Source organism: Bos javanicus, chromosome 22 (genome assembly GCF_032452875.1).
Source record: "Bos javanicus breed banteng chromosome 22, ARS-OSU_banteng_1.0, whole genome shotgun sequence".
NCBI lineage: Eukaryota > Metazoa > Chordata > Mammalia > Artiodactyla > Bovidae > Bos > Bos javanicus.
In genome coordinates, this window is record NC_083889.1 from 47354639 (window position 1) to 47381250 (window position 26612).

Sequence of the window (26612 nt, forward strand, 5' to 3'; positions counted from 1 at the left end):
AAATATAGCTCTGAATCTTGCAGTTTTATTTTTAATTCAGAGAAAATATTTTGGTTTTTGGGGGGTGCTGTGCTGCATGGCTTATAGGGTCCTACTTCCCCGACCAGGGATCGAACCCAGATCCCCTGCAGTAGAAGTTGGGAGTCCTAACCACCAGACCCACCAAGGTATACGCCACAGAAAATACTTTTAAAATATTAATAACAGCTTTAAGGGTTTAAAATAAGGTAGTGCCCAACACCTTATTCTGCACCTCTCTGCACACACACTCACTTTACATACCCTGGCAGTGACAACAGTTCTGCTCCGTGGGACCTGAGAACACTGCCGCATACAAGAGGTGATATATTTACCCTGGGTGCCCACACCTGCTTAAATACAATATCGCTTCTGTGTAGAATCTAGGAAAATGGTACAGGTTAACTTATTTCCAAAACAGAAATAGAGACACAGATGTGGACAAACTTATGGAAACCAAAGAGGGATGGGAAGGTGGCGTGAACTGGGGGACTGGGATTGACATATACACATTACTATGCGTAAAACAGACAACTAATGAGAACCTACTGCATAGCTCAGGGAACTCGGTGCTCTGTGTTGGCTTAAGTGGGAAGGAAATCTAAAAACGAGAGAATATATGTATACGTACAGCTAAGTCACTGTGTTGTACAACAGAAACCAACATAACGTCAAGCAACTATACTCTAATAAAAATCAATTTAAAAAACAAAAAAAATGTTTAAAATAAAATGTTCCAGGAACATTTTATTTATTAGGACAACTGCCGAACTTGAATAAAGAAGAGCCCCCAGTACCACAGACATATAGGTCTTGCTATCCTAAGCTGTTCTGCTCTACCAAGATTTGATTTCTGTAAGCAATTTTACCAGCCTATAAAAGAATATTACAAGGAAGGAAAAAGAAAAAAAAAAAACTGATGTAAGCTTGACAGTAGCACCTTAGGGCAATCATCAACATGTTCCTCACAGAAGTCAAATTATTAAATTCATAAACAACCCTTCACTGCAGAAATAAGAACAATTGTTAATGCCGCCAACTGAATAGGGAACACAGGAAAATTATGGCTTTAATTTCAACTGCTAAGGTGCCAGTGGCTTTATGAAGAACTGAGCCTCTGCATGAAAGCTCAGTGATGAATTCTGCTAAGTAAAGAGCTCTCCACTGGCAAGATGGGTGCTCGGGAGGGCACGTGTGGCCAGAGAGGCCTCCTGGGCCCTCAGAGGTGTTTTGCTACATCTTATAAAAAAGGATTGGGTTAGGAATACATGATAGCCACAGCTGACAAGTGAGAGAGCTCTCCTCAATCTGCTGCTGTGCCTGGCTGCTGTCCACTGCTGTTGCCAGGGAAACCGACATCAGCTTGATGGAAACAAGGATCAGGGAAAACTTTCACTTACCTCGTTTCCACTGATCCCAACAGCCATTTCTATGGAAACAGTCGCTGCCAGCCAGTGGCAGAGAGGTTACCACTCACTTGTTAATGTCAGGTGTAGCTTTCAGCCTATTCACTTCAGGTATCACAGTACCCACAGCACTGGTATCCAGCTGTCAGCTACCCCTGACAGCATCTTAACTCTGCAACAAGAAAGCTCAGTGCTTAAAAGTCTATAAAAATGTTTAGCACAGTTCTTTAGTAGAAAAAGGAAATTTAGCATTCTTCCACATAGAGCTGAAGCAGGGCTTAATTTCTTGTTCTACCAAAACCAAAACATGTGAAGTTACTAAAGAACCATAGATTTCTCCCGCAGCTTTCAACCCCACTCACAACACTACTTCCAAGTTCAAGAAAAGAGACCTCCAACTGTGTGGACAACTCTTTCATCTATGAGTCAAGTCAAACCAAAGATACATCAAGTTAACTGTGGGGAAATATTTTGCTACATGTGATCAGTAAGAGTGTCTTTGTCTGGCAACCTGATCATTACTAATTACACACAGGAAAATCTTTTTTTTTTTAATTGTAAGAACTATCTACAAAGAACCCTCCACTGTCCCCTTGTTTTTGAACTAGACCTCTGTGTGTTTTCTCTGCCTGTTGTCAAGATATGGAATTAACTCATTAACTCAATACAATTTTATTCTGTAATGTAGTGGTAACCAATCATGCTGATAGCCTGGTTATCCCATTACCCAACAATACCCCTTTCAATGTCACAAGCAATTCAACTACTCTTCTAAGATGCAGATCTGTTTATATACAGGAAGAAATTCTGTTGTTCATTTTTTGTGAGCAGATGCTGGTAAAACATTGAGTGAGAGTAAATTCTAACCCCAGTCATAAATAATTTATACAAATGCCTATTCCCAGAGGGTATGTCTCCACAATATACCTGGTATGTTTTTCCCTCTGAGCCAACATTCAAGGGGAGGGAACTAGAGGCAATCTCTGACCATGGTTCATAATGGTGTGAATTTAACAGACTAGGGTGCAAATTATGATGCCCCCAAACCCGAGCCTATTTTGTAAAATTCTAATACAGTACAGTCACCCCCACTTGCCCTGCCACCCCCTTCCACTCCCTCTATACCAGCATTACACAGTAGAGAAGCCATGCGTGAATCTCTGCCTAGGTTTTTTTAATCCCAACACTTTCAACCAATCACCAAGCATCCTCTTCCCCCAATTAATGTGGATTAAAGAGAAACCAAATGGACTGAAGAGAAATATAATGTTTTGGACAAATATGAGTAAAGTCTAAGGATTAGGAGATGAAATTCATTAATCACCTTTTTCCTCTAAAAAAGTGACTAGAGGGACTTCCCTGGCAATCCAGTGCTTAAGAATCTGCCTGCCAGTGGAGGGGACATGGGTTCAATCCCTGGTCTGAACCCCAAATGCCTGGGGGCAACTAAGTCCTTGTGCCACAACTCCAAGGCCACACACCCAGAGCCCCCAAAAAAGAAGCCACGGTGATGAGCAGCCTACACACCGCAGGTGGAGAGCAGCCCCATCGCCACAGCTAGAGAGCCCGAGCCCAGCAACAAAGACCCAGCGCAGTCACAAACAAATCCGTATTTTTAAAAAGACTAGGGCAGAGGTCTGTCCCAATATTGGTCAGAGTTTGGCACATAATTAAAGAACCTTCACATTATGATACTGAATGTATATAAGAAAAGAGAATGGAGTTTTTAAACTCCATTTTATGGCAAGGAATATCCAGGCACCAAGACAACAGTGTTCAAAACAACTGAACAGAAAAATATTCACAGCATAGGATCCTAAAATTGCCCTTTGGATTTACTATGAAAAATGGCATATGGGGCCTGACTTCAAAGGCCGACAGAGAACAGATGCATCAAAGTCTGGGTTATATTACACTAATCTCTTAAGGGTCTTTTATCTAATCTCTTCCTGGCCATTGCTAAGTGCCAGGGATCTGACTGCTACTATATAAATATCAGAGATTATCTAAACTTCTCAGGAGAAATCCATCTAATAGACATCAAAACCAGTCTAGGCACCGTGGGCCCTTAGTCTATCTTTGGCAGAAACAGAAACAAAGGCAAATGAAACCTTTGTTTAGCAAGGACTTCATAATTTACCAACTTCTAAGTATTTTCATTTCACCTCCCTGCTCCTCTAAGAGCATTTTTGGACATTAGATCCTCTAAAAGCAAATTCTCTACTCTAAACTAAGTAGAGAATACTTAGTTTATTAACATCCTGAGTAGAAGAATCATGCAAATTAAACCCTACCTATAGGCCTGGTCACAAGGGAAAAAAAATAAAAAGAATTGAGTTGATTAGATTTTTCTTGCATCAAATCTCATTTTATATACTTTTACTGAAGCCATCACCATCAAAGTAACGAAGCTCTCTACACTCTTCAGCTCACTGAATCCTCTTGCAACTCCCCACAGTTAATATTATTAATATCATTTTACAGACAAGCAAAGTAAAGCTCAAATAGGCAAACCATTTCACCAAATCTCATATTTGGTAGAAGGTAGAGCAGAGAGTTATGTCTTGATTATCTGACTCTAAAGCCAGTGTTTAACCATATGTTACAGCAATGTCATGCCTCCCTACTTGTGCAAAAATAAATCACTGTCAGAACTTCAATCACGACTGAGAGCTGCACCACACTTTATAGATGACAAAGAACCTCCATGGCCTGATTGTGGGGGCACTGAGTACAGTATTAATGTGCATACAAAGCCCATTTCTGCTGGTCTCTTCCTGGGAAATTCAGAAAATGGTACACTTCAGATATTTTCCAAATAGCCTCTTAGCTGTTCCCACTTCACCCAAGGAGGGGAACGGGAGGAGGTCCACAGAGGTAAGAGAAAGATACATTCAATGAGTAAAATTCTTTGCAGTATCTCTTTTTCAAAGCACTTTTACATTCATGAGCTGACCTAAAGCCACCTATTCTGTGTGTGGGGGTGGGGATGGCACAGCAGCAGCATCCCCCTTTGAGGGGCCAAGAGATGTAGGCTCGGGACTCCTAAGTGAAGTCCCAGAGTTATTTAGCACGTGACCAGAACTCAGGTCTTCTAATTCACTTCTCATCCACCAGCCCCTTTTTGGGGGTCTGGCCCACACCACAGGGGCTCAGAGGGCCCTCTACCTTGCCGCAGGTGCGCCTGGCATCAGGTAGTCCTTGCAGGTGAAGATGTGAGCCCACTGCCCATGACCACCATCCCCCCGGGAATCTGGCAGTGACTCTAAAGACAAAAAGTGCTGAAACACCACCGTGTTCTCTTATCTTACCTACCTACAGGAAAAAAACCCAAACGGGACAAGAGTTAAGCGAGCAATTTTAAAAGTGAAAAATCATCAAAGCCACCATGAGAAGAGCCAGCTGAACTGTAGACTTAATTGAGACATTCTTTTTAACACTTGGTCATAATGGGACCATCTCCTTGATAACAACTTGGTATGAAATCAGAACTCTAGTTACTGACTTTCTCAGCTCCTCCCACACAGCACAAGTACCTGGGTTGGGGCAGGGTGGGGCAGGAATGTCTTCATCCAGGATCATGCTTGGCTATGCAGAGCATACAGTTCATGAACCTCATACTCACCTTGAGAAAAACAGTGTGCTGTAAAACCAGAGATATTTCAAAGCATCAGTCTTAACAATGCTTCAAAAATGTACCAATACCAAATCAAGTGCACAGATTAAAATCGGTTTAAGGATACAATAGGATGGCATGACCACATGGAAAAAAAGGAGGAGCCAAGGAAGAGCAACAAATATTTCCAAATGGTTGACTTAAAGACACACAGCATCTTACAACGACCCTTCATTAGAAAGCAGCAGTATGGTCTAAAACAGGAGAGCCTTTTAATTCAGGGCTTTTGGAATTACATTTGTGGTGGTCCAATGGTCCCTAAGGGGCTATGCAACATAAGCCATCTCCTTTTGAATATTTATGCCCTTCTGATTTTGTATTTCCTCCAATGTTCCCTAAAAAAGTTGGGAAGAACCCTAAGACTGAAACTAAAAAATTTTTTTTTATTTCATTTCTCTGAAACAAAAAAATAAATACAAATGACTGATTTTGATTTTTTGTTGCTTTAGGGGAAAGTCAAGGAGGAGTACCCAGGCAGAGAAGCCCAAGTAACTAACTGTTAGGAAAGGTGGGAGCAGCCTGTTCTCTGGTTTCTCCACCCCTAGCCCACCCCACCGCCACCCCCACAGACACCTTATCATCTTTCAACATCCAGCTCATAGACATACTGCTTTCGCAGTTTCTCTGTCCCTGCCCCTACTTTAGCTTGGCCATCCCGCACTGCCCAATGACAATTCCACCCCAGACAATGACTGTCTGCGCACAAGGCCCCCATCTGTGTCTTAGACATCTTGGCACCCTGGCCCCTGGGCCCAGAGCCAGACATGCAGCAAGAACTCAGGAAAAGCGACCAAATTTGCGAACACACTGGAAGACTGCTCTGCGGACGTGGTTCCTCCTTCAGCCAGAGCACTGCTGGACATCTCCTACCCAAGTGGCCTCGCACGTCCAGGCAGGGTCAGCTGCAGCCCCGGGGGAGCTGGGGCACGTCGTGGAACTGACTGAATATTGCTGGGAATTCTTGGGTTTTATTTTAAGAATTCAAATGTCATTTGCATTCTCCTTCATAAGAGATCTAGTTTTGTTCTGGTTTAAAAATATTTTAAAGTTACTTATTACTTTCCCCAAAATATATTTTAGCAAACTGGCTGTTCCATCATGGTGTGTATGTCTTTATCCTCCAGCTGTGGGTACCCCCACAGGGTGCATATTTAGCATCCAGCATTATAATAAGGGGTCCCTCCCGGCTTTTCCCCCTTTTCCCTTCTTAAGTCTGCCCCATCCTGCCGGGGTGATGTTCCTGCTCTGGGAAGCTCAGAGATAAGGCATGTCACTGGCACTGTTAAAATTAGTCGTTTCCATGGCCTCAGTTTAGTTGGGTTTAGGAGACACAGGGCGCCAAGGAATTCACAACAGAATTGCTGTTAACCTTGTATGGGCTGTTCCTGTAATAAAATCAACATGATGCTGTTTCTCCAGGGATAAATTCCACCCTCACCATCCTGACACTGACCTAAGGCCACAGAGGGTCATTAGGAAGAAGGCACTTTTAAAGAATGACGTGAAAGAACTTTAGGCTTGAAGAGCCATTTATCCATAGAAAGAATCTTCGGCCGGGTCGGGGCAGAGGGTCAGCTGTCACACCCAGGACTCAGGCCCAGAGCCCCTTTTCCCCTCACTGTAAGGCATGGGCTCCTGGCTCATTTCTAGATGGGGCTTCACAGGACAGTGCGCATCCATGGTGTGAAAGCGACCACACTCGGTCAAGGAGAATTCTAAACGCCTGTCCCTGAAAACAGGCAGGGTAGCTGAGAGGGAAGATGAGGAGAGGAAGCAGAGATGGGTAACCAGTTCGCTTTCTGCTCTGGAAAAGGCAGTGTTTAGAAAAGTGAGATAAAGGTCTCTCCACTGACTCAGCATTACATGAAGACATCACTTCCCCTGAGATATCAGCTCTTAGCAAGACAGAGATAGAGTGAGTGAGGAGTAGATAAACTCACTGGGAATCAAGTCTATCAGCAGTATCTCCGGAGGATGTCTGAGCTCGGGAGTGACAGGGGCTCCTCAGGGGAAACGGGCACCTATGAGCCCCGGTCACCCTCCCAGGCCCTGGCAATGGCGATAAGCTGGCACTGAGAGCCTGGGGAGGCCCCACCACAGGGGCTCAGAGGGCCCTCTACCCTACCGCAGGTGCCCACTCCCTTCTCTGGGGTACCCCCTTGTGTGGGGTGTCTGTGTGGTGGGGAAGATGCTAGGCTGCCCAGGAGGGCTCTAGGATGGCAACCACAGAAAAGACAGAGCCCCACTCTGGTCCCAGTCTCCACTGAACCCCCATCAATCCACAGAGCCAAGGAGGCCAACAAAGTGAAATTTCAAAAATGATGACTGAGGGACACGGACAATGATAAGGCCGGAGGAAATTTAGGTGCAAAAGCTGATTATTTCTCTGTATTAAAGACCGATTCTGTGAGCTAAGATTAAAAACGAATTCAAGGAAGTATTCTCACAGTGACAGCAGCAGAAAACCAAGCTAATAAATGATCCCCATGGGAAGGATGTGAGATTTTAAACTGTCCAGTATTTCTGTGCTAATCTAGGCTTATTTCTCCTTTACCATGAAATCTGAAACACCACTGGAAATAATCATAATACACTGCAAGTAACTTTAAAGGGCCAGGCTATGTACTAATACTAATGGGAAGACAACCACAAAAGACAAAGGCCCTTTGCTGGGGGAGACCAAGGCTGGGCATCCTTTTAGTCACTTTTAATCCACTCCTACACACTAGCATATAAATGTGACTAGCTTCAGGGAAATGGTTTCATTCAATTAATAGTTTGGCAAGCATCAGAAACACAGAATCTCACAGACAGATACGAGCATTGAGAATTACAGTTCAGTCCCAAAGCAACACACAGGGGGGACATCAGAGTCCACACGCATGCAGAGAAAGCCGTGGGGAGCTGCCTGACACATGGCAGCAGCAGAATGTGGGACACAGATCCAACTGCTTACCCACTAAGGACACCGAGAACCAGGTTAAGGACGAAAAATGAGCCAAGGATGATGAGACTAACAAAATACACCCATGGCCATTCCCATCCTATCGCATCATTTACCTGTAAAATGTAAGGAGATTAGTTATCAGTTATCCATTTGCCAAAGAGCAGAGCCCCAGGAACTGCTGCTGGACCACGAGGGCTTTGACTGAGGACTGGTGCTCCAAGGATGGGATCCCGCCAAGGGCCTTCCAGTTTTGTTCTTTCAATAAGGGCAGGTTCTGCTGTGGAAATCCCCAAATGTGGCCTACCGAAAGTCATTTAGCTACTGTTTGGTACCAATTAATCTGCATTATATTTGGATCCAGACCAATAAAGCAATTATAGATGTATCTCCTTTTGGGACAAATGGGCAAGCAATGCCAATGATTTAAACCCCAAGTGACAACGCTGATTAATCTCTGGTCAATAATTATCCTATAGCTTTCTTTCACAAAGGCTGGTGAGGTTCCAGGAAATGTCTTGGTTTGGGAAGCCTCAGCAGAAAAGAAAGCATCTTGGAGGACACATAAAACACTTGGCACCCACCCGGCGGCCCCCATCTAGCAAGCCTGTGTGGTCTTGGCAACTGTCCTCAGGACTCTGCTTTCAAGATGAAAGAGGTGTAGCTTACCCGCTCAATACACCAAGTACAAGATTTAGTACGAAAAATGACCCAAAGATGACGAGACTGACAAAATACACCCAGGGCAATTCAAATCCCATAGCATCATTCATCTGCAAGAAATAAGATGGTCTCATAGGAGTGGGTTAATAAGAGAATCTAATAAGGAGAGAGGGTTACATTAGAGAGCATTCCATACATTTAATTAAACACTTACTTAGCTTCAAATCAGACAACAGTAGCCAATGCACATTCATTATATATTCCCAACACACACACACACACACACACGAGTCATCAAAACTTTCAGGGCAAGTAATAGCAAACTCTGGCTATGGCTAGGGCAATCAGCTGGAATTTGGCTCTCTCTTACAAGAAATTGCCTTGGTAAGGGATTTTCAGAGATCTTGGTAGAAGACAAAACTAGTGCTTAGCTAGAAACTATTTTCTACTCTGCCCAAATTGTTGGTAGTATTCTTGCTTTCAAAATTTGTGATGGTGGAAAAGTCTTAGCTATAGAGACAAATTTGTAGCATTTGACTCTATAAATTCTTTTTTAAAAAAAAACCTAAAATAACAACTTTCCAGTTATTGGATTTCGGGTATACTGGAAGCCAATCTATCCCAGGAAACCTAACCCACTTTAAATCTGGATTATCTGCTATCAGTCAGTGCAAGCACAGCTAAATTAATGCAAAGAAGGAAAGTATTCAGAAGTCAACTAGCCGACATATTCAGGGGTGCTTTGGGGAATGAGACTTTTTTTTTCTCAACTGCACCCACAGAAGGACCCAACTGCTTGCCAGTAAGGAGAAATTTAAAAAGCCCTCACCTCTCAAATCTAGCTTGAACCTATATAATCTGCCCTGAGACAGGTGGCTCCAGCTGTGAGTTCTTTCAAAGGAACCTGGTGTCCCTACTTCTGTGCCAAGTGAAGCAGCACAGTCAGACGTGGCCCCCTGAACACACCTTCCCGGGGAGACCAGCTCATGAGCAACTTTTGTGCTGGAGCAAACAGATGCTTCAGGGTTCACGGCTGGATGCAACTTTCTAACAGCACAGGTCAGTGTTAAATTGGGCAAAGTCTTCTCCAAGAAAGGTGTGAAGCACCAGTAAGAAGACTGAATGAATGACCCCAGGCCTGACTCTGCTGGAATCCCCGCTAACAGAACAGTATATGGCCTGGGCTGATTCATGGTTCTGGCTTCTGAGGTCAAGCCCTCAGGCCGTTGAGCATGTGCTTTCTTTACATTATCTGGCGCTAGGTTTTTAGCTTTACAGAATGAAACTCATGCATTTCACTGTTTGCCTCAAGCAGAAACCAAACAGAAAAAGAGAACATTAAAAAAAAACAAATTACCTAACATCTGTTGCTGAAGTCTACGGAGAGGGCATTAAAGCCCTTATGAAACACCTGTTTGGCCACATGAAAATTGATGTGCTTACTTGAACTGCTATCAGTCTGCACATCTTATATCGGCAATTAGAGTAATGAATGAGGCAGGGCCGTGGTTGCAATTGTTGATCTCATTAAGTTGGATAAACTAATTTCAGCAGGAAGGCCGAGGGTAATTCTTCCAAAGCAACTACACCACTAAACTTATTTAATAACCTAGATGTGCAGGAGAAGAAACAGGCTGCCTGGCGTAGTAACCAGAGCCCAGCCTGGAATCAGGGCCTTCCGCAGACCCTTCTCTGGGCCTGCTTCCCCTTTGCTGGGGCAAGAGAGGCGCCCACAACCGGGGAGAGTGTGCTCGCTCACGGAGAGGAAGCGGGTGCATGTCCAGGGTCCCCACTAGGCGACCCTGCCCTCTCATACCTCAGCAAAGTGTGTTAGCCGTCAGCCCAGCATCTGCCCTGCCCATCTTCTTTTGGGCCTCAGCCCTGTGCTCCAGAGGATGGTTCCGGGAACAGCTGTCTGCTCCAACTTGGGAGGGAACATTTTTTTTTTTTTTTCCAAATAAACTTCTGATTTCTTAGAAATAAGTGTTTTTGCTCAAATCAGAAATATCACCTGGGATAACCCATGGGGGACAAGGGAAAACCAAAGGCCACAGGAGACCCTAAATCTCCAGAGCGTGAGAAAGAGAAATAAAAATTAAGCTCTAAGGGCCAGTGTTTCTTCTGAAGAAACCTTCTCAACGCTGGTCTCTTTTCAGAGGCTAGTATTTCTTAGACTTTATCAGTCACACGGGACACATCAGAACTGGCAAGCCGGTCCCCGAAATACCCACACAAAAATAGAGACTCTGCTTGGGATTCTGTCTGCGTGTCCTTTGTCAGCAAGGGAGAAAGTGGCGTGAGCTCAATTGTTTCAATTTAGATTTTTAAAATATTTATATCAAAGTCATCATGTCGTGTCCCTGTACTCAGGAAATAATAACCTAGTTTCAGTTTCTCCTCACTTCAAAGACTGAGATGCACATCCATATCTCTGTAATCTAAGGCTTTTTGTTTTTTCTATTGCAAAAACTACTAAAAACTTGATATATTGGTTGTGGCTCCCCTGAGCCTAGACTCGGAGAAAGGAGCAGAAAGGCAAGCTGCTAGCTAACTAAAGAGGGAGTTCCCAGGTACCCTGAATGAAGAAGACTATCAACTTGGCCAAGGGAGCTTCCTGTTTGAGTCTGATAGCCAGCACTGCCATAGGTGTGCTGCTCACCAAGAGAAGAGGCTGGCACTAAGGCAAAAGGCCACAAATAACTGATATGGATAATTCTTTCCTGAAATCAATTCTCATATTTGAATTAATTTCCTACATTTAAAACCATTTCCTTGGAGTTGAAGAAAAAAATAATAGGATCGTGTAGTGTTACTCCGCATCTTGTGGACGACACACAGTTAAAGCCCAGAGTATTTGGGTGACCTACCCAAGGTCAGGCGCCTAGCCTTCTCCAGCCTAAGGCTCTTTCCTTGCACTACACCTTTCTGACTCTGGACAACAAATGCGTGGATCAGATAGCAGCTTAATTATGCTTATGGAATTCACTTCAAAAAAAGAGCACTAAAAAAATGGCTTTCTATCAGAAGTTAATAATCCCATTCCCCACATACCCAAAGGTCCTGTTCTACACGTGTCTTTCTGCATACTGGGCCCACCTTCCCAAGACCCTGCCTCTTGCCAGGCACTCCTGGGGACTGAGGCATCCATGAACTTGGGAACACTGACTGAACATAAACTCAACCAGACTCAAACTCATCCCTGGCAAAGACTTTGTCCACCATATACAAACACCTAAAGGACTGAAAACTTGGCTTGCAAGTCGAGATTAAGATTAAAGTCGAATCTTAGTTCTCTCTCAAGATGTTCCCTTTACACTCTGGCTATGGTAAAAATCAGGAATTTTAAAAGGCCCATCTACCCTGAGACAATGGGACTGTGAACTTGAAGAGTAATGGTAGCTGGTGTCTGCTGAGCACCAGCTTTGGGCCGGGCGCTGTGCTGGGCAGGGAGGTGCTGTTCTGTGCACAGCTGTGGATCCCACCGACTGAGGCCCATAAAATAGGAAGAAGGCTGGGGCCTGGCTCCTGCCTATGTCTATGCAGAGTTAATAAATGTAATCAGGAAGTAATTAGAAGCAACTTGATATGTTTGAGAATAAGATCTCAGTGAGCACTCTGGGAGACATCCCTGAGCTGCCCCCTAGTGTTCCAGAAGGGCTCACATGAGAATGGAGAAATGCCAAGGAAAGAGAGGGGGGTTCTAGTCTAGACCAGGGGTCATGACATTATGACCTGTGGGCCAAACCAGCCTACCACCTGCTTTTGGACAGCCCTTGAGCTAAAAATGGCTTTTACATTTTTAAATGGTGGGAAAAAAAAATCTGGACTATCTCATGACACAGGAATGCTATACGAAATTCACATGTCAGTGTCCATAAATAAATACTGGAATGAAGCCACAGGTGTACATGTTGTCTGCAGCTGCTTCCAAGTGACACGGGCAGAGCTGAGCAGTTGTGACACAGACATTATGGTCTGCCTGGCCACATATATTTACTGTCTGGTCCCTTATGAAAAAAAAAAAGGTCTGTAGACCCTTGTAAATCAAATACCATGACCACCTGCAGCAGGACCTTGAGGATGTCTAGGGCGTCTATATTCCACTGTTTCCCAGACCTGCTATAAAGGGATATAGACTGGCATAAGGTTGATAAGTTATTGGAGTTCCTCCATCGGAATAAAGATGCCATGTAATTCATAGAGAATATAATTATTATGTTGTCAAATTATTAGCCCTGTGACTGTCATATGAAAAACAGAGGTAATAATTATATCATTCTAGGTGATACTTAGAGGTTCTCAGGAAAGCAAGTAGAAACTTTTGTTTCTAGGCGTGCGGAGTCTTCTCTCCTTTAATCACACACTCCCAGAGTTTCCGCTAACTTGGCCATGGGAAGATCGTAATGAGAGAATCAATGTGCGGAAACATAAAGTCTGCAACTGTCCATTAGGAGATGTCAGATCAGTAGTGTCAATACACCATAAAAACTGGGAGAACAGAGCTGAGGAGTCACCGGTTTTTTCATTTGTTTTAAATCAAAACGTGTTCTGTACTGTTTTAGGGGGAAGGACCAGAATTTGGGCTATTTTAATCATGCTTTTTCTATTTATCAGAAACTTCAAAGGAAGACTGGAGATTGCGCCCTCCACTAATCTAACCAGGAGTGGCAACTTAAAACATAATATTGAAAATGAGCTCTTTACCTAATTAGAGGGTCCTCATGCATGGCCATGGGCTTGGCTCATCCTATATAATCTTCCTCTTTCTCTTCACAAAAAATTTTACAAAAGGCATTGTGTTATGGATATAAATAACAGATTGCATACATACACACACTCTCTCTCTCTCTCTCTACTATGACAATTAGAAAAAGGAGGGGAAGGGGAAAAAATAAGATATGACATGCTGGTGATGTTTTAAAAACCTTATTACCAAACTAGACTAACACTTTGGGGATGAAAATAAAAATGTATTTTCTTTGCCTAACACATACAGACATTTCTACAACCCTGCAAGCATGGAATTCACTTGTGAAGGGAAGCAAAAACCTATTTACAACCATTATGTTCTCTGAAGTTATAGAGTAATGGGAAATCTTATAAAGTGTCTAAAATTTAGATACTATTAGAAAATACTTCTCAACGTGCAGACTGTCTAACTGGAGACTGACCATTTAAGAAGTATGTTATTACTCATTACCTTTTAACAAATCATTATTGGAATCCTGGTTAATCCCATTTGGACCTGGGTTTATGCTCAAAATCTACAAGGCAGCTGTTTTTCCCAACAACTCTGTGCCATGGAAAAATAATTTCCAAACTTCTGTGAGTTTTTTCAAATTCTATCAAACACAGAAGTAAACAAATAAACTCAACTCTGAGAAATGACTGTTAAAATACGACTGCTCTTCATCTGTAGCAAACCCTACTGGTTCTGTTGGGAACAAGAGAAGCTAGCTCCGAGCCATACAAAGGGTGTCCATCTGTTTTCATGAACAGGTCCACCAGCCCTGGAAGGCTGATGTGCCATCTTGACCTTCTCTGCCAAAGTTCTCTAGCGCCAAAAAAAAAGGAAGAGAGAACTAAGGGCTTATGCTGGGCTGGTTTGTAGTAATACTGAAGATGCAAAAGGGAAACACCGTAATAGGGGAAAAACCCATTTGGGCTTTAAAGCTGTACTAAGCTATGGAAAGCCTGAAAAGAATCCAATTAATTGATGTTTTCTACCTTCCATTTAGGACCTGGTAGAGAAACCTGCCTCTAGGTATAAAAGATTAGTTTTAGTCTATGTAAGTCCGGGGGCCTCTTACTCTGGGGAATGACCCTGGGCTCTTCAAGTTTAATCAGGACAGCCCTGGCATGCTGGAGTTCCTCCAACAAAGGGAACTACTGGGCATGCTCAGTAGTAAGTCCCCAGGAGACACTGGGGATGCGAGGAAGTCCACGTCCTGTAGCAGCTTTCTGCAGCTGAAAGCAAGGCCCTGACGGGGAGACATTAATGGGTCTTGCTGAGTGAAAAGGCGGTCTGCTTCCCTTCCCAAAGAACTCACTTCCAGGGGGTCTTTTCCAGCCAGCTCCCCAATGGCTCTAGCTAATGAAACACTTTTATCCGAGGAAAGCACGCTCCGTCAATTCCCTCCGCAAGCTGCTTACCCAGTAGAGCACGTCTGTCCAGCCCTCCATGGTGATGCACTGAAACACGGTGAGCATGGCAAAGGCAAAGTTGTCAAAGTTGGTGATGCCGCCATTGGGGCCAGCCCAGCCACTCCTACACTCCGTGCCATTGGCGGTGCACTGGCGTCCGTTCCCTGAGAACGCACACGGCGCTGGGTCCTCTTCAGCCACCATATCTGCAAACGGAAGTGGCAGGCTTCACTACCCAGGGCAGGAATGACCCTCGGGAGCCCATGCCTCCCTCCTCTGTCCTCACTCCCACAGCACCTTTCCTCAGCCTATACAGACTGACAGTATTTTTTTAAAAAATATTACATTTTACTCATTTGGCTGTGTCAGGTCTTAATGCAGCACATGAGATCTAGTTCCTGACCAAGAGTCGAATCTGGGACCCCTGCATTGGGAGTACGGACTCCTAGCCACTGGACTACCAGGGGAGTTCCAGAGAAATATTATTGATTCACCTCATACTCCAGTTTCAGGGGGGCCCCCCAATCTTGTTGCCAGAACACATTACATAGGAAATTAAGATAGAAAAAGAGACTAAATTCTCATTAATTCTAAATATAATTCACACTAAGAACTGGCTTAGATTTACCAATGGATTTGGCTTTCCATTTTTTTCACCCTCCCTCTCTCTGTTTTAGATTTTCCCCAAACCAGAAAAGTTGTTTTGGGGAAAGCCAAATTTTTAAATAGTCTGGTTAGCAACCATTTTCATTACTCACCTGAGTCAGCAAAAAAACATGTTTTGTGCATTTTTCCAATAAAAAGCTCCAATCCTATAATAGCATAGATTATGATTACAAATAATACCAAAAGGGCTATGTGAAGGAGGGGAACCATGGCTTTTATAATGGAGTTCAGGACAACTTGTAAACCTAGGAAAGACAAAAACAAGTTTGTGAGCCAGCAAAATATTTCAGGGATACGTTTATGTACTTCCTAATGATGCCTGTTCTGTATGGGGCACATGGTAATAAAACTCAAGGAGGTATTTCAGAGCTTTGAATTAACATGAAACCTGGGTGTGAGATAAGTTAAAAAGATCCTCTCAAAGATCATCTACTCTAACTCCCTTAACTAGAAAGATGGGAAAACTGAGGCCTAGAGAGGGAACGGCTGGATACAAAAGTCACTCATTTCTGCATTTGTTCATGCACTCAACAAAATTCCTTGAACATCCGCCACATGGCAAACATAAGGCGGAGTGTTTTGGGGACTATGAAGATGTATTACACAATGTGGTTCCTCCCAGAGGTGAGGTTCCAGTGGGAGACGTAAGCATTACACATGAATTACTCTAAGGTAGCCCACAGATGCTAGATGAGTAACATCACACAGTGAAAATCAAAGGAAGGATGAAAGACATCACTTCTGTGTGCAGTGTGGAGGAAGAGGGCTGGGCAGGAGCCTCCCTCTCTGGAGGGCCTGAAGGCCAAGCAGGATGGATTTCCATAGGCAGATGGGTCGTGGGCATGGGAGAGAGGCTGCTCCAAGCAGGGGAAGAAAGTATCCAAAGCACAGAAGAAAGTGAGTGTCATGTGAGCCAGGGATGGCGAGTCTTGGTTGGCGGTCATGTGGTGCAAAAGGGTAGCAGAAAAGGCAAGCAGATTGCAGCTGCAATCTACTAAGTAGCTCTGGGTTCTGGATTCGGATTACAGGGCCAGACTTTAGTCTACTTTAGGGGACTTTAGAGGCTTTAGAGGCCAGACTTTAGAGGCTGTCAAAAGACAGCTTCTTCATTTATTCTAAATAAGAGAAAATCAAACAAATGTTTCATAACATGTATACATGGGAAAGAGCCAAGAAAACTCAAAAGGCAGCCTTTTTAGAAAGATAAAAAGTGAAAGTTGCTCAGTCGTGTCCAACTCTTTGCTATCCCGCGGACTATAGCCTGCCAGGCTCCTCTGTCCATGAAATTCTCCAGGCAAGAGTGCTACAGTGGGTTGCCATTTCCTTCTCCAGGGGAATTTTCCCAACCCAGTGATGGAACCTGGGTCTCCTGCATTGCAGGCAGATTCTTTACCATTTGAGCCACTAGGGAAGCCCCTTATCAAGACAAGTGGGGATGCAAAAGGCAAAACAGGCAGAGAAGTAGCTGGAGGGTGCTGGGCTCTCCAGGGAGGACAGGGTGAGGATCCAGAAGAGATCAGAACTCAGCAAGTGAGTCTGAGTTAGAGGAAGGTGCCCAGGTTGGCAGGGTCATGAGGCTAACCCTGGGGCCTGAGCAAAAGGAGGCTCCCCTGGAGTGGGGGAGGTAAAAGAGCGTTAGAGGAAGGGGAGGGTGAGGACTGAACACCTGGTGAGTCTGATCACTTCACAGGAAGGAGGCTGTGCCCTGCGGCTGGACCTCAGACCTTAGAGATGAGGGAGAGATGTGCAAACCTTGGAGCTACCCACACCTGCAGCAACACTGAGAGCCATGGTACAGGAAGAGAAAAGACCAGGCCAAGAGGGACAGTGGGGCAATACTCAGGACCAGGTGGAAGGAAGCAGGAGCTGGAGGGAGAGCGGTCAGCAGGAAACCAGAGCCAACTAGATGCAGGCCCCCTGACACCTTGCACGCGCCCTGCACAGTGAGACACGTGGCCACCACTGAGACCCACCTCAGCTTCTCCACCATCAACAGACACACCTTCCCAGGCATTTTTAACAATTGCAGGTACTTAAGCAATCACTAGTCCACAGCTGCCAATCAGCACAGGAAAGAGCATGACCCAGAGCCCCCAATCCATCTTTCTCCCCCTTTTCTTTTTCTTTCCCTTCCTCTCCCTGCTCTCTCTCTCCTCCAAAGTGCCCTTTTCTAGTTTCTTCTCACAGTAGCTTCCCAATACATATCCAAGGAAAGAACGAAGAGGCTGAGATGCTAGAATGAAATACATTAGAAATCAGAACACACCGAGCAAAGAGAAAAATACTTATCAGCAGTAACAGTAAAAGTTCACCTTGATATGAAGTACACGGGAAGAGGTGGGGGACGGGATGGGGAGGGAAGAATGATAAGAGGTTTTTCAGACTCACAAAGAACTTCTTTCCAGACTTTCATTAAGACAAAATCCTACATGCTGCCTTCGGATATTTAAATGTTCAAATGATGTCTTCTGAAGAAAACAATGATCAATAGGATGACTTGTAATGTTTTCATCTTCCATAAGGAATAGATGAAGAGAAAAAGAAACATATGCTCTAATCTACTTGGACAAGACGGGGTTTGTTTGTTTTTTCATTTGGTTGTTATTTTAAGACATGCAAGGGCCATCCAAAATCATCATCCAGCATTAGCTCTTCTCAACTGAATGGCAGTGAGCCCTATGTTTCATAAATATGTTTATTGTAACTGTAATATTTCAGATGGGCCACATTTATGAAATAATGACATTATATCTTCAAGTGCATGTGTACACTTTCATGGTATTAGGCTCTTTTGTACACGACCAATGTGTCCAGCAGATTTCACAGAGCTCTAACCAAGGAAGCTGTGAAATGGAGCAGAAAGAACACTGAGCCAGGAACTAGGAGGCCAAGGGTCTGGTCCCGTCTGGCCACCCACTAGCTGTGAGAACCTGCCCAAGGTTTCTGCAAGCTTCCTCACCTAGAAGACAGTGCTCTTGGACCAGATGATCTTGATGGTTGTTTCCTATATAATGCTCGAGGATTCTCATGTGTACTTATTACCTGAGAGTGGGTGGTGAAGAGCTCCACACACATCTGAAGGACTCTATTTGAAACACATATTTACCTTCCATGGAAGGAACTTATGTCCACATACACACACAAAATCAGTCTTGCAGGACAGTCTGAGTTGTCTTCAGAAGGGATTAGACATCTCCGAGGTACTTGTAAACAGTCACACCTTCCCAGGCATTTTTAACAATTGCAGGTACTTAAGAAATCACTAGTCCACAGCTGCCAACCAGCACAGGAAAGAGCATGACCCAGAGCCCCCAGTCCATCTCCCCAAAGCCCAGCGGGGTCTGGTGAGAGACTTGGATGCTCCCCACAGGGCAGTTAACGAACACAGGCTGAGAAGTCCTCACGTATGACTCAGATCCACAGAGCCACAGCACCCGCGCGTCTGCTCACAACAGAAATACCGCAGGCAGGCTGGCCTGTCATTTGCTCTTTGGGGGAAAAAGTTGCCGTGGTTACTTTGAAATTAGATTAAGCTGTAACAACTGAATCTGAAACCTCATGTTTGCTCACTGAACTTCTCATTTAATCATGGCACACGCAACAGGGCCAGTCATTTTCAAGGTATGTCTATTTTTCTCAATTGCTTCCAGACGGTACTGTGGCTTTGACTTGTGCTGATCTTTTTCAATGAAAAATAAATGAACCATCTGGAAAAACAAGTACACACAAAACACCACTTCCTACATTTTAAAATGTTAAATTTGGAAGGTTTGTTTTTTTTTTTCCAGAGAATTTTTGGTGCATTCTGAGTGCCAGTGGGTTTAATACAATTTTATGAAGAACTTCTGAAGAAGCAAAAACATGATCTGTGCTCTTTTGAAGGTTTTATGAGCTGTGAAAAAAAGGCACACCCTGCAATCCCATAGCCATCCTGCAGCTGGAAGCAGGCAGTCACCTCACAGCCACAGTCCTTGGAGAGGCACTAGTATCTGCCCTCAGAAGTCCCCAAGAGAGATGTCCTCTCACGGGCAGAGCCCAGGGAAGCACACGCCTTGCTCCTTATGCAAATTCCTGGCTGGGGCATGGATGGGGCATCTTTTCCATTTTCAGGTGGCACTGGATCTGGCCTGGAGATCTGGAGCAAAGAAGCAAACGAGGGCCTGGCACGGACAGGTACCATAGACGAGCGGGTGACACAGCATCTCCCACACTGAGCACCCCGTCCAACTCCAGACCTTGTGCTGAAGGCTCTCTCTGCATTACTGCAATCAGACCTTACAACCACCTTCCGGCAGGTGCTACTGTGCCCTACACACAGGGAGGACCCAGAAGCATCCACTTCCTCCCACAATGGGATGGGCACAGCCCCTCTGCGGGACAGTTAAGTAGACGCTTTAGGATTCCAGGCCCTTGCGGCTCACTTTGAGAAAAGGCAGTCAGCTGAGCCCTCTGACACTCCTGTCTATATAACCCACCATGCTCAGAGGGGCAGGCCTGAAAGTGGGAGGAAGTGATGGTGGTGATGGTGTCAGAGGCTGAAGACCAGACTGCAGCCAGGAGGCCTGAACTCACGGTCTCCTACCACCATTCACTTGGCCTCTGCCCAAGAGAAAGGTCTCTCTTCTACAAAATTAGGAAGACAATGATCACTACCGTCCCTACTCTACTCCCACTGGGGCTGTCACAGGGACCCAAAGTGACAACATAGCAAGAGCACTTTGTACACAGTGAAGGCCTCCACGGTGTCGCCTGCAGAGACCCTGGCTGGAGAACAGCAACTCACCTTATCATGCCCTGCTTCATAATCCCGAGACCCACCCAGAAGAAAACCATCCACAAAATCCTGGCTTTAGGAAACGAAACGTGCTTACTGGGCACTCCTGATACTAGTCGAAGTGGTCGTAACACTCGAAAGGCGCGGAGGGCTTTGACGTCAAAGCCTCCTGATTTGCCACTGGAGTGGTTACCGCCTTCTGTTTCTTTGGTTAATTGTTCCAAAATTACACTAAACAATCTGAAAGAAGAAGAGAGGAAGAAATGTTAGAGTCTGTCACCCAGGGAAGCAAAACAGGATGGTGAGCATAGCTATTTTTGAACAAAAGCTAATTCTGTAAGGCTGATGCTTACGGGAAAGCAAGGCAGAGGTGAGAACTGGGCTGTGACCCCTGGCTAGGATCCTACATCTAAAAGGACCAGAGATGGGACTGATCTCACCTGTTTTCCTGCCAATGGAGCATCCTAGCAAGATAGCCCCCTGGATCCCTCATGAATCCCCTCTTTCAATGACGACAATGGAATTGCCCAAACAGCAGTAATGACGACAATAATCATAGCAGTTCCCATTCATGAGCGCTCACCATGTGCTAAGCACTTTTCGTCAGTTATCTTGTTAATCCTCAAAAATGTTATGCAGTGGAGATCATGGGCACTAAATTACATGTGAGGAAGCAAACTTGGTGAGAACAACCAACCTGCCCAAGGCCACACAACACATGGCAAAACTAACATATGAATCCAGGTATGTTGGCCTCACTGAATGTAGGCTCCACATGTTAAGTGGAAGTCACTTCAGTCGTGTCCAACTCTGCGACCCCATGGACTGCAGTCCACCAGGCTTCTCTGTCCATGGGATTCTCCAGGCAAGAATATTGGAGTGGGTTGCCATTTCCTTTTCCAGGGGACCTTCCCGACCCAGGGATCCAACCCAAGTCTCTCAAGTTTCTTCCACTGGGAAGCAGGTTCTTTACCACAATGGCAGGGAACTGTCGTCTCTCTGTTCGTTTAGTCTGTTTCAGCCCAGTGCCTAAAACAGTTCCTGACCACAGGAGGCACTCAAGAAATATATGATGAATAAGTCAATGAGTGAATAACTCCAAACTCCCAAATCTTATTCAGTATGTTATACCACTTCCAATACAGTCACTGAGTCACACAGCCCCACCTCCATCCTCACAGGGATGTTCAGGGCATGCTGTAAATCACAGATGCCAAGGAGCTGAGCAAAAGCCAAATGCAGAAACCTAAGACAAGGTACTAATATCGTCATTTTCTCTTTTGAAATGTGAATAATATTGTATCTGGCAGCCACCACAAATTTTTTCCTATTCTCAGAAGGTTTTTTGAATAAAGCTATTTTCAGGCAATCCACTCACTTGACAGTTACTTTTGCTCTTTCAAATAAACATTTTTTTTTTCAAATAAACATTTGTTCTTTGGAATTGTTGCTTGTTTTTCAGAATAAATAGAAATTTGCCCCTTTCAAACAGAATTGACTCAGGCCAATCAGATTGTGGAAATGATTGGCCCAGCAACAAAGAAAAGGTTTCCAAAGTTTAATTAGCAGCTAAAGTAGAAACTCTGCCCCCACTGGCATGCCTCAGGATAGCCAAGACACTAAGTCCATAAAATACAGGGTGGTCTGATTACAGCCCTGATGGGGCAGAGCCATAGCATTCTGGGGTGTTTAAAGACGGGTCATTTGTTTTAATAACAGTACCACAATTAGCAGTGAACTTCAGGGGGTGGGAGGCAGGGGAAGTGGAGCAGGAGTATGTCAGGTCTTTACCTTTTCAAAGCTACAGAAGGCAGGCTCTTTCTGGTTATGGGAAATGTATCCCATTTATGACAGGTCTCTCTCTCTCTCTCATTAGCACAGTTTTGTCATTACTGTAAATCCCCCCCAGTCAAGGCTGATGTTAAAAGTCTGCCCTCCCAAACAAGTTCACAGTGTCACAAAAACAAAGCCAAAGGAAGAAAGAAAACCTCCAACTCTTCTGAAATGCAGCAGCCACAGGAATTTTCATCCCAAAGGGTTAGGAAAATAATTTACGCAGGTGGTGACTTAAGATTGCTTTCAAGTATGAGTGTTTTGCAATGTACACAACATGGCCCTTTGCTCCCCTGTTCTTCAGTGACGCCCTTGAAAACAGGTGAACAATGCCCCCCTCACTGAGGAGCCTGAGTCAGACACGGAAAGCTGACTGTTGTTTCCAGGCAGCCAGAGGCCTCAGGGGCCAGGCCTTGCTTCCATTCCTAAGAGCTAGGAGGTTTTAGGAAAGTCTCTTTCCTTCTTGGGGCCTTAGTTTATGTCGGTGGAAACTGAGAAAACTGATTAAATGATACAGAAGCCTGTCCTTCCCATTCTAATATTCTGTGAGATTACACCTTTCATTGTCCTCCCCTTCCACCCAACCAAACTAAGTACCGTGTGCCTGAAGAGATGAGGACAAAAGAAGAAAGTATTTGATCCTCAGTTGTTATTAAAAGCATATCTCCAGACAGAAGGAAAAGGCAAGGAGCTACCCAAACTGACACAAATTAGAAGTAAGGGAATGAGCCCCTCGTGTTCACAAAGCTTATGTGATGAGCTTGAATGCCTGCAAGACATGTTTATCGGAAAATTTAGAGGAGAGGAGTACAAGTTGGCTCAGATCAAACTTTTCTATACAGAGAATTACATCAGCTCTGGTAGACACGTTGAACCTTCCTGTGGTCACATTATAACAGTTAACATTTTAGAAAATATCAATTACTTTCCTAACGTCTCTGTTATTGGGAATCTTGACAAAAGCAATAGGTCATGGTTGACTTGGAATGGAAAATCCATTGGATTAAGATAGAATCGGCAGTTGGAAACTTTAGTGAGTAGGAATTTGATTCAAGTAAAGACATAACAATTAAATTTTCCTTTTTAAACTTTTCTTCTGCTCTTTGACTATACTTTTGTACATATTTTAAATAAAGGATAATCTGATGTTCTAAAGGTCCTCATATTTAATGAGAAAAAAAGATCGAGGCCAGTTCAACTTGAGTTTCTTAGATGATTTTTTTTATGTAAACCAACTTTACTGTGGCTTACTTTATATAAAATAAAATGCAACCATTTAATGAGTACAGTGAGACAGGTTTTGACAAAGGCATGAGCCCAAGTAACAAACACTCAAACAGTTCTCTCATGCCTCTTTACAGTCATCCTCAGCTCAGCCTCAGGTGTCCACTGACTTTATCAGTTTTATAATGTAGAGTTGTTTTGTTTTTATTTCCTTTTCTAGAATCTTACATGAATAGAGTCATACAGCATGTTCTCCTTTTATCTTTTGTTCACCATAGTTTTGAGATCATCCAAGCTGCTACATCGGAGAAGGCAGTGGCACCCCACTCCAGTACTCTTGCCTAGAAAATCCCATGGGCAGAGGAGCCTGGTGGGCTGCAGTCCATGGGGTCGCGAAGAGTCGGACACAACTGAGTGACTTCACTTTCACTTTTCACTTTCATGCACTGGAGAAGGAAATGGCAACCCACTCCAGTGTTCTGGCCTGCAGAATCCCAGGGACGGGGGAGCCTGGTGGGCTGCCGTCTATGGGGTCACACAGAGTCGGACACGACTGAGGTGACTTAGCAGCAGGAGCAGCAAGCTGCTACATTTTATTGTTGAATTATATTCCACTATATGAACATACCACAATGAGTTTATCCATTTATCTGCTGAAGAATATTTGGGTTGTTACCAGTTTCTCTCTACTATGAAGTCTCTTTGTGAACATGTATTTTAACTTATTTTGGTTAAGTACTCAAGAACAGGACTGGTCATATGAACACTGTATAGTTACCTTTGTAAGAAATTGGCAAACTTTTCCAAAGTGATATTACCATTTTCTATTTCTATAAGCAGTGTGTAAGAGTTCCAGTTGCTCCATATCTTGTTTAACATCTGGTATTGTCAATCTTTTTACTAATACTAGTGGGTATGTAATGCTATGTCACTGTTTTAATTGGCATTTCTCCAATTATCAATAACACTGAACATCTTTTCAGGTGCTTGTTGACCATTTACACATCTTTTGTGAAGATCTGTTCAAATTTTTTGCCCATTTATGTACTGGGTCATATTCTTACCTTCTAGTTATAAGGGTTCGTTACAAATTCTGAACACAAGTCCATGGTCATATATATGTAGTGGGAATATTATTTCCCAATCTGTGCCGTATCTTTTTATTTTCTTCACAGTGTCTCTTTTGAATAAAAGTTTTAATTTTGATAAGGTTCAAAAATTCTATTACTTCTTTTGTGGCAAATGCTTTTTCAGGTCCTAAGAAGTTTCTACCTAGCCCAAAGTCATAAAAATTTTCTCCTATAAATACAGTTTTAGCCTTTAAATACAGGTTTATGATTCATTTTAAGGCATTATTCGTATATGGTATGAGGTAAGAATAGAGAAAGTCGTCTTTTTCACACGGACAGTTGTTCCAGCACTATTTGTTGAAAATTGTTTCCTTAATCCATTGAGTCATCATGACACCTCTATCTAAAATCCGTTGATCACATCCATATGGGCGTATTTCTAAACTTTCTATTTTGTTCCACTGATCTGTATTTCTACCCCTTATTCTAGTACCACACTGTCTTGAGAACTGTGGCTTTGTAGACCGTCTTAAAATCAGGTTCCAGGTTTGTTCTTACAGATTTCCTTGGCTAGTCTAGAGCCTCTCTAATTGTCATATAAAACTTTGAATAAATTTGTCAGCCTCTGCAACAATCTTACTGGGATTTAGATTAGATTCAATCTATATCACAATTTGGGAATGACTGATATTCTAACAATATTGAGTCTTCCAGTCCATGAATTGGAACATTGGGTCTTCCAGTTGATAACATGTATTTAGGTCTTTTTTAATTTCTCTCAGGAGGTTTGGTCATTGTCAGTGTACTATTTATCCCTCAATAGTCCATGGGTTTGATGATATAATAAATAATAATGTTGTTAACATTTCTTTTTCAAATTGTTCATGACTAATATATAGAAATTTACATGCTTCTTTAAAACACTGCTAAATTCTTTCAAAACATCCTTTCATATTATTTTAATCTTAAGTTCACTGAGATTTGTTTCATGACCCAGAATATGTCTTTACTGCTGAATGTTCCACATGCACGTGAAAAGAATGTGCATTCTGCTCCTGATGGGCACAGTGCTCTGAAAAATCAATTTCCTCGAGTTGGTTGATGGGACTGTTCAGAAGTCCCTATATCCTTAAAGATTTTCTGGCTAGATGGTCTATCAACACTTCCAAGAGAGGAGGATTAAAGTGTACAACTGCAATTGAAGATTTCTCTATTCCCCCCTTTCATTTCCATCAGTTTGTGCTTCATGTATTTTGAAGATCTGTTATTAGGCACATATATCATCATAGCATATAAGCCTACCAGCCAATCTACATACACATACGCACACACCACATACACATTTAGGATTATTACATCTTCCTTTAGAGAAGGAAATGACAACCCACTCCAGTACTCTTGCCTGGAAAATCCCATGGATGGAGGAGCCTGGTAGGCTGCAGTCCATGGAGCTGCTAAGAGTTGGACACGACTGAGCGACTTCACTTTCACTTTTCACTTTCATGCATTGGAGAAGGAAATGGCAACCCACTCCAGTGTTCTGGCCTGGAGAATCCCAGGGACGGGGGAGCCTGGTGGGCTGCCGTCTATGGGGTCGCACAGAGTCAGACACGACTGAAGCGACTTAGCAGTACATCTTCTTTATGAAATGACTCCTTTATCATTATGAAATGTCTGCATCCTTGATAATATTTCCTGTTCTGAAGTCTACTTTGTTGGTTATTAATAAAGCTTTCTTTTGATTGGTTTTTAATTTTGATTAGTTTCGCATGATATATAGTTTTCTGTCCATTTATGTTGGGTTTAGTCACTCAATCATGTCCGTCTCTTTGTGACCCCATGGACTATAGCCTGCCAGCCTTCTCTGTCCATGGAATTTCCCCAGAAAGAATACTGGAGTGGGTTGCCATTTCCTTCACCAGGGGATCAAACTCCCACAATGGCAAGCAGATTTTTTTTTTAACCACTGAGTCACCTGGGAAGCCTCTTCTCTCCTTTCACTTTCAAATTATTTGTCTTTGTAAATTAGGTTTCTTATAGAATTGAGTGTTTTTCCATCCTAACACCAAATACATGTATAAAATCTGACAACCTCTGGATTTTAAATAAGGGTATAGCTGGGTTTAAATCTATCATCTTGTTATTTGCTCTCTACTTGCTCTATCCACCAAACTTTTCTTTCCTGCTTATTGAA

The 26612-nt window shown here is 43.5% G+C and overlaps 1 protein-coding gene across 22 annotated transcripts in view; it reads right to left on the reverse strand.

Moving 5' to 3' along the window:
• CACNA1D (calcium voltage-gated channel subunit alpha1 D) overlaps nucleotides 1–26612 on the reverse strand; it is a 362663-nt gene that overhangs the window by 159682 nt on the left and 176369 nt on the right. For 17 of the 22 annotated variants that reach the window (XM_061396674.1, XM_061396665.1, XM_061396667.1 and 14 more), the window contains exons 5-8: nucleotides 20389–20531; nucleotides 15610–15762; nucleotides 14861–15057; nucleotides 8057–8160 (exon numbers count right to left, since the gene is read on the reverse strand). In XM_061396674.1, coding sequence (XP_061252658.1) covers nucleotides 8057–8160; nucleotides 14861–15057; nucleotides 15610–15762; nucleotides 20389–20531 — 597 coding nt within the window. Of the gene's footprint in view, nucleotides 1–8056; nucleotides 8161–8713; nucleotides 8818–14860; nucleotides 15058–15609; nucleotides 15763–20388; nucleotides 20532–26612 lie in introns of all 22 variants that reach the window. The other 5 variants (XM_061396675.1, XM_061396666.1, XM_061396669.1 and 2 more) reach the window with 1 other exon arrangement.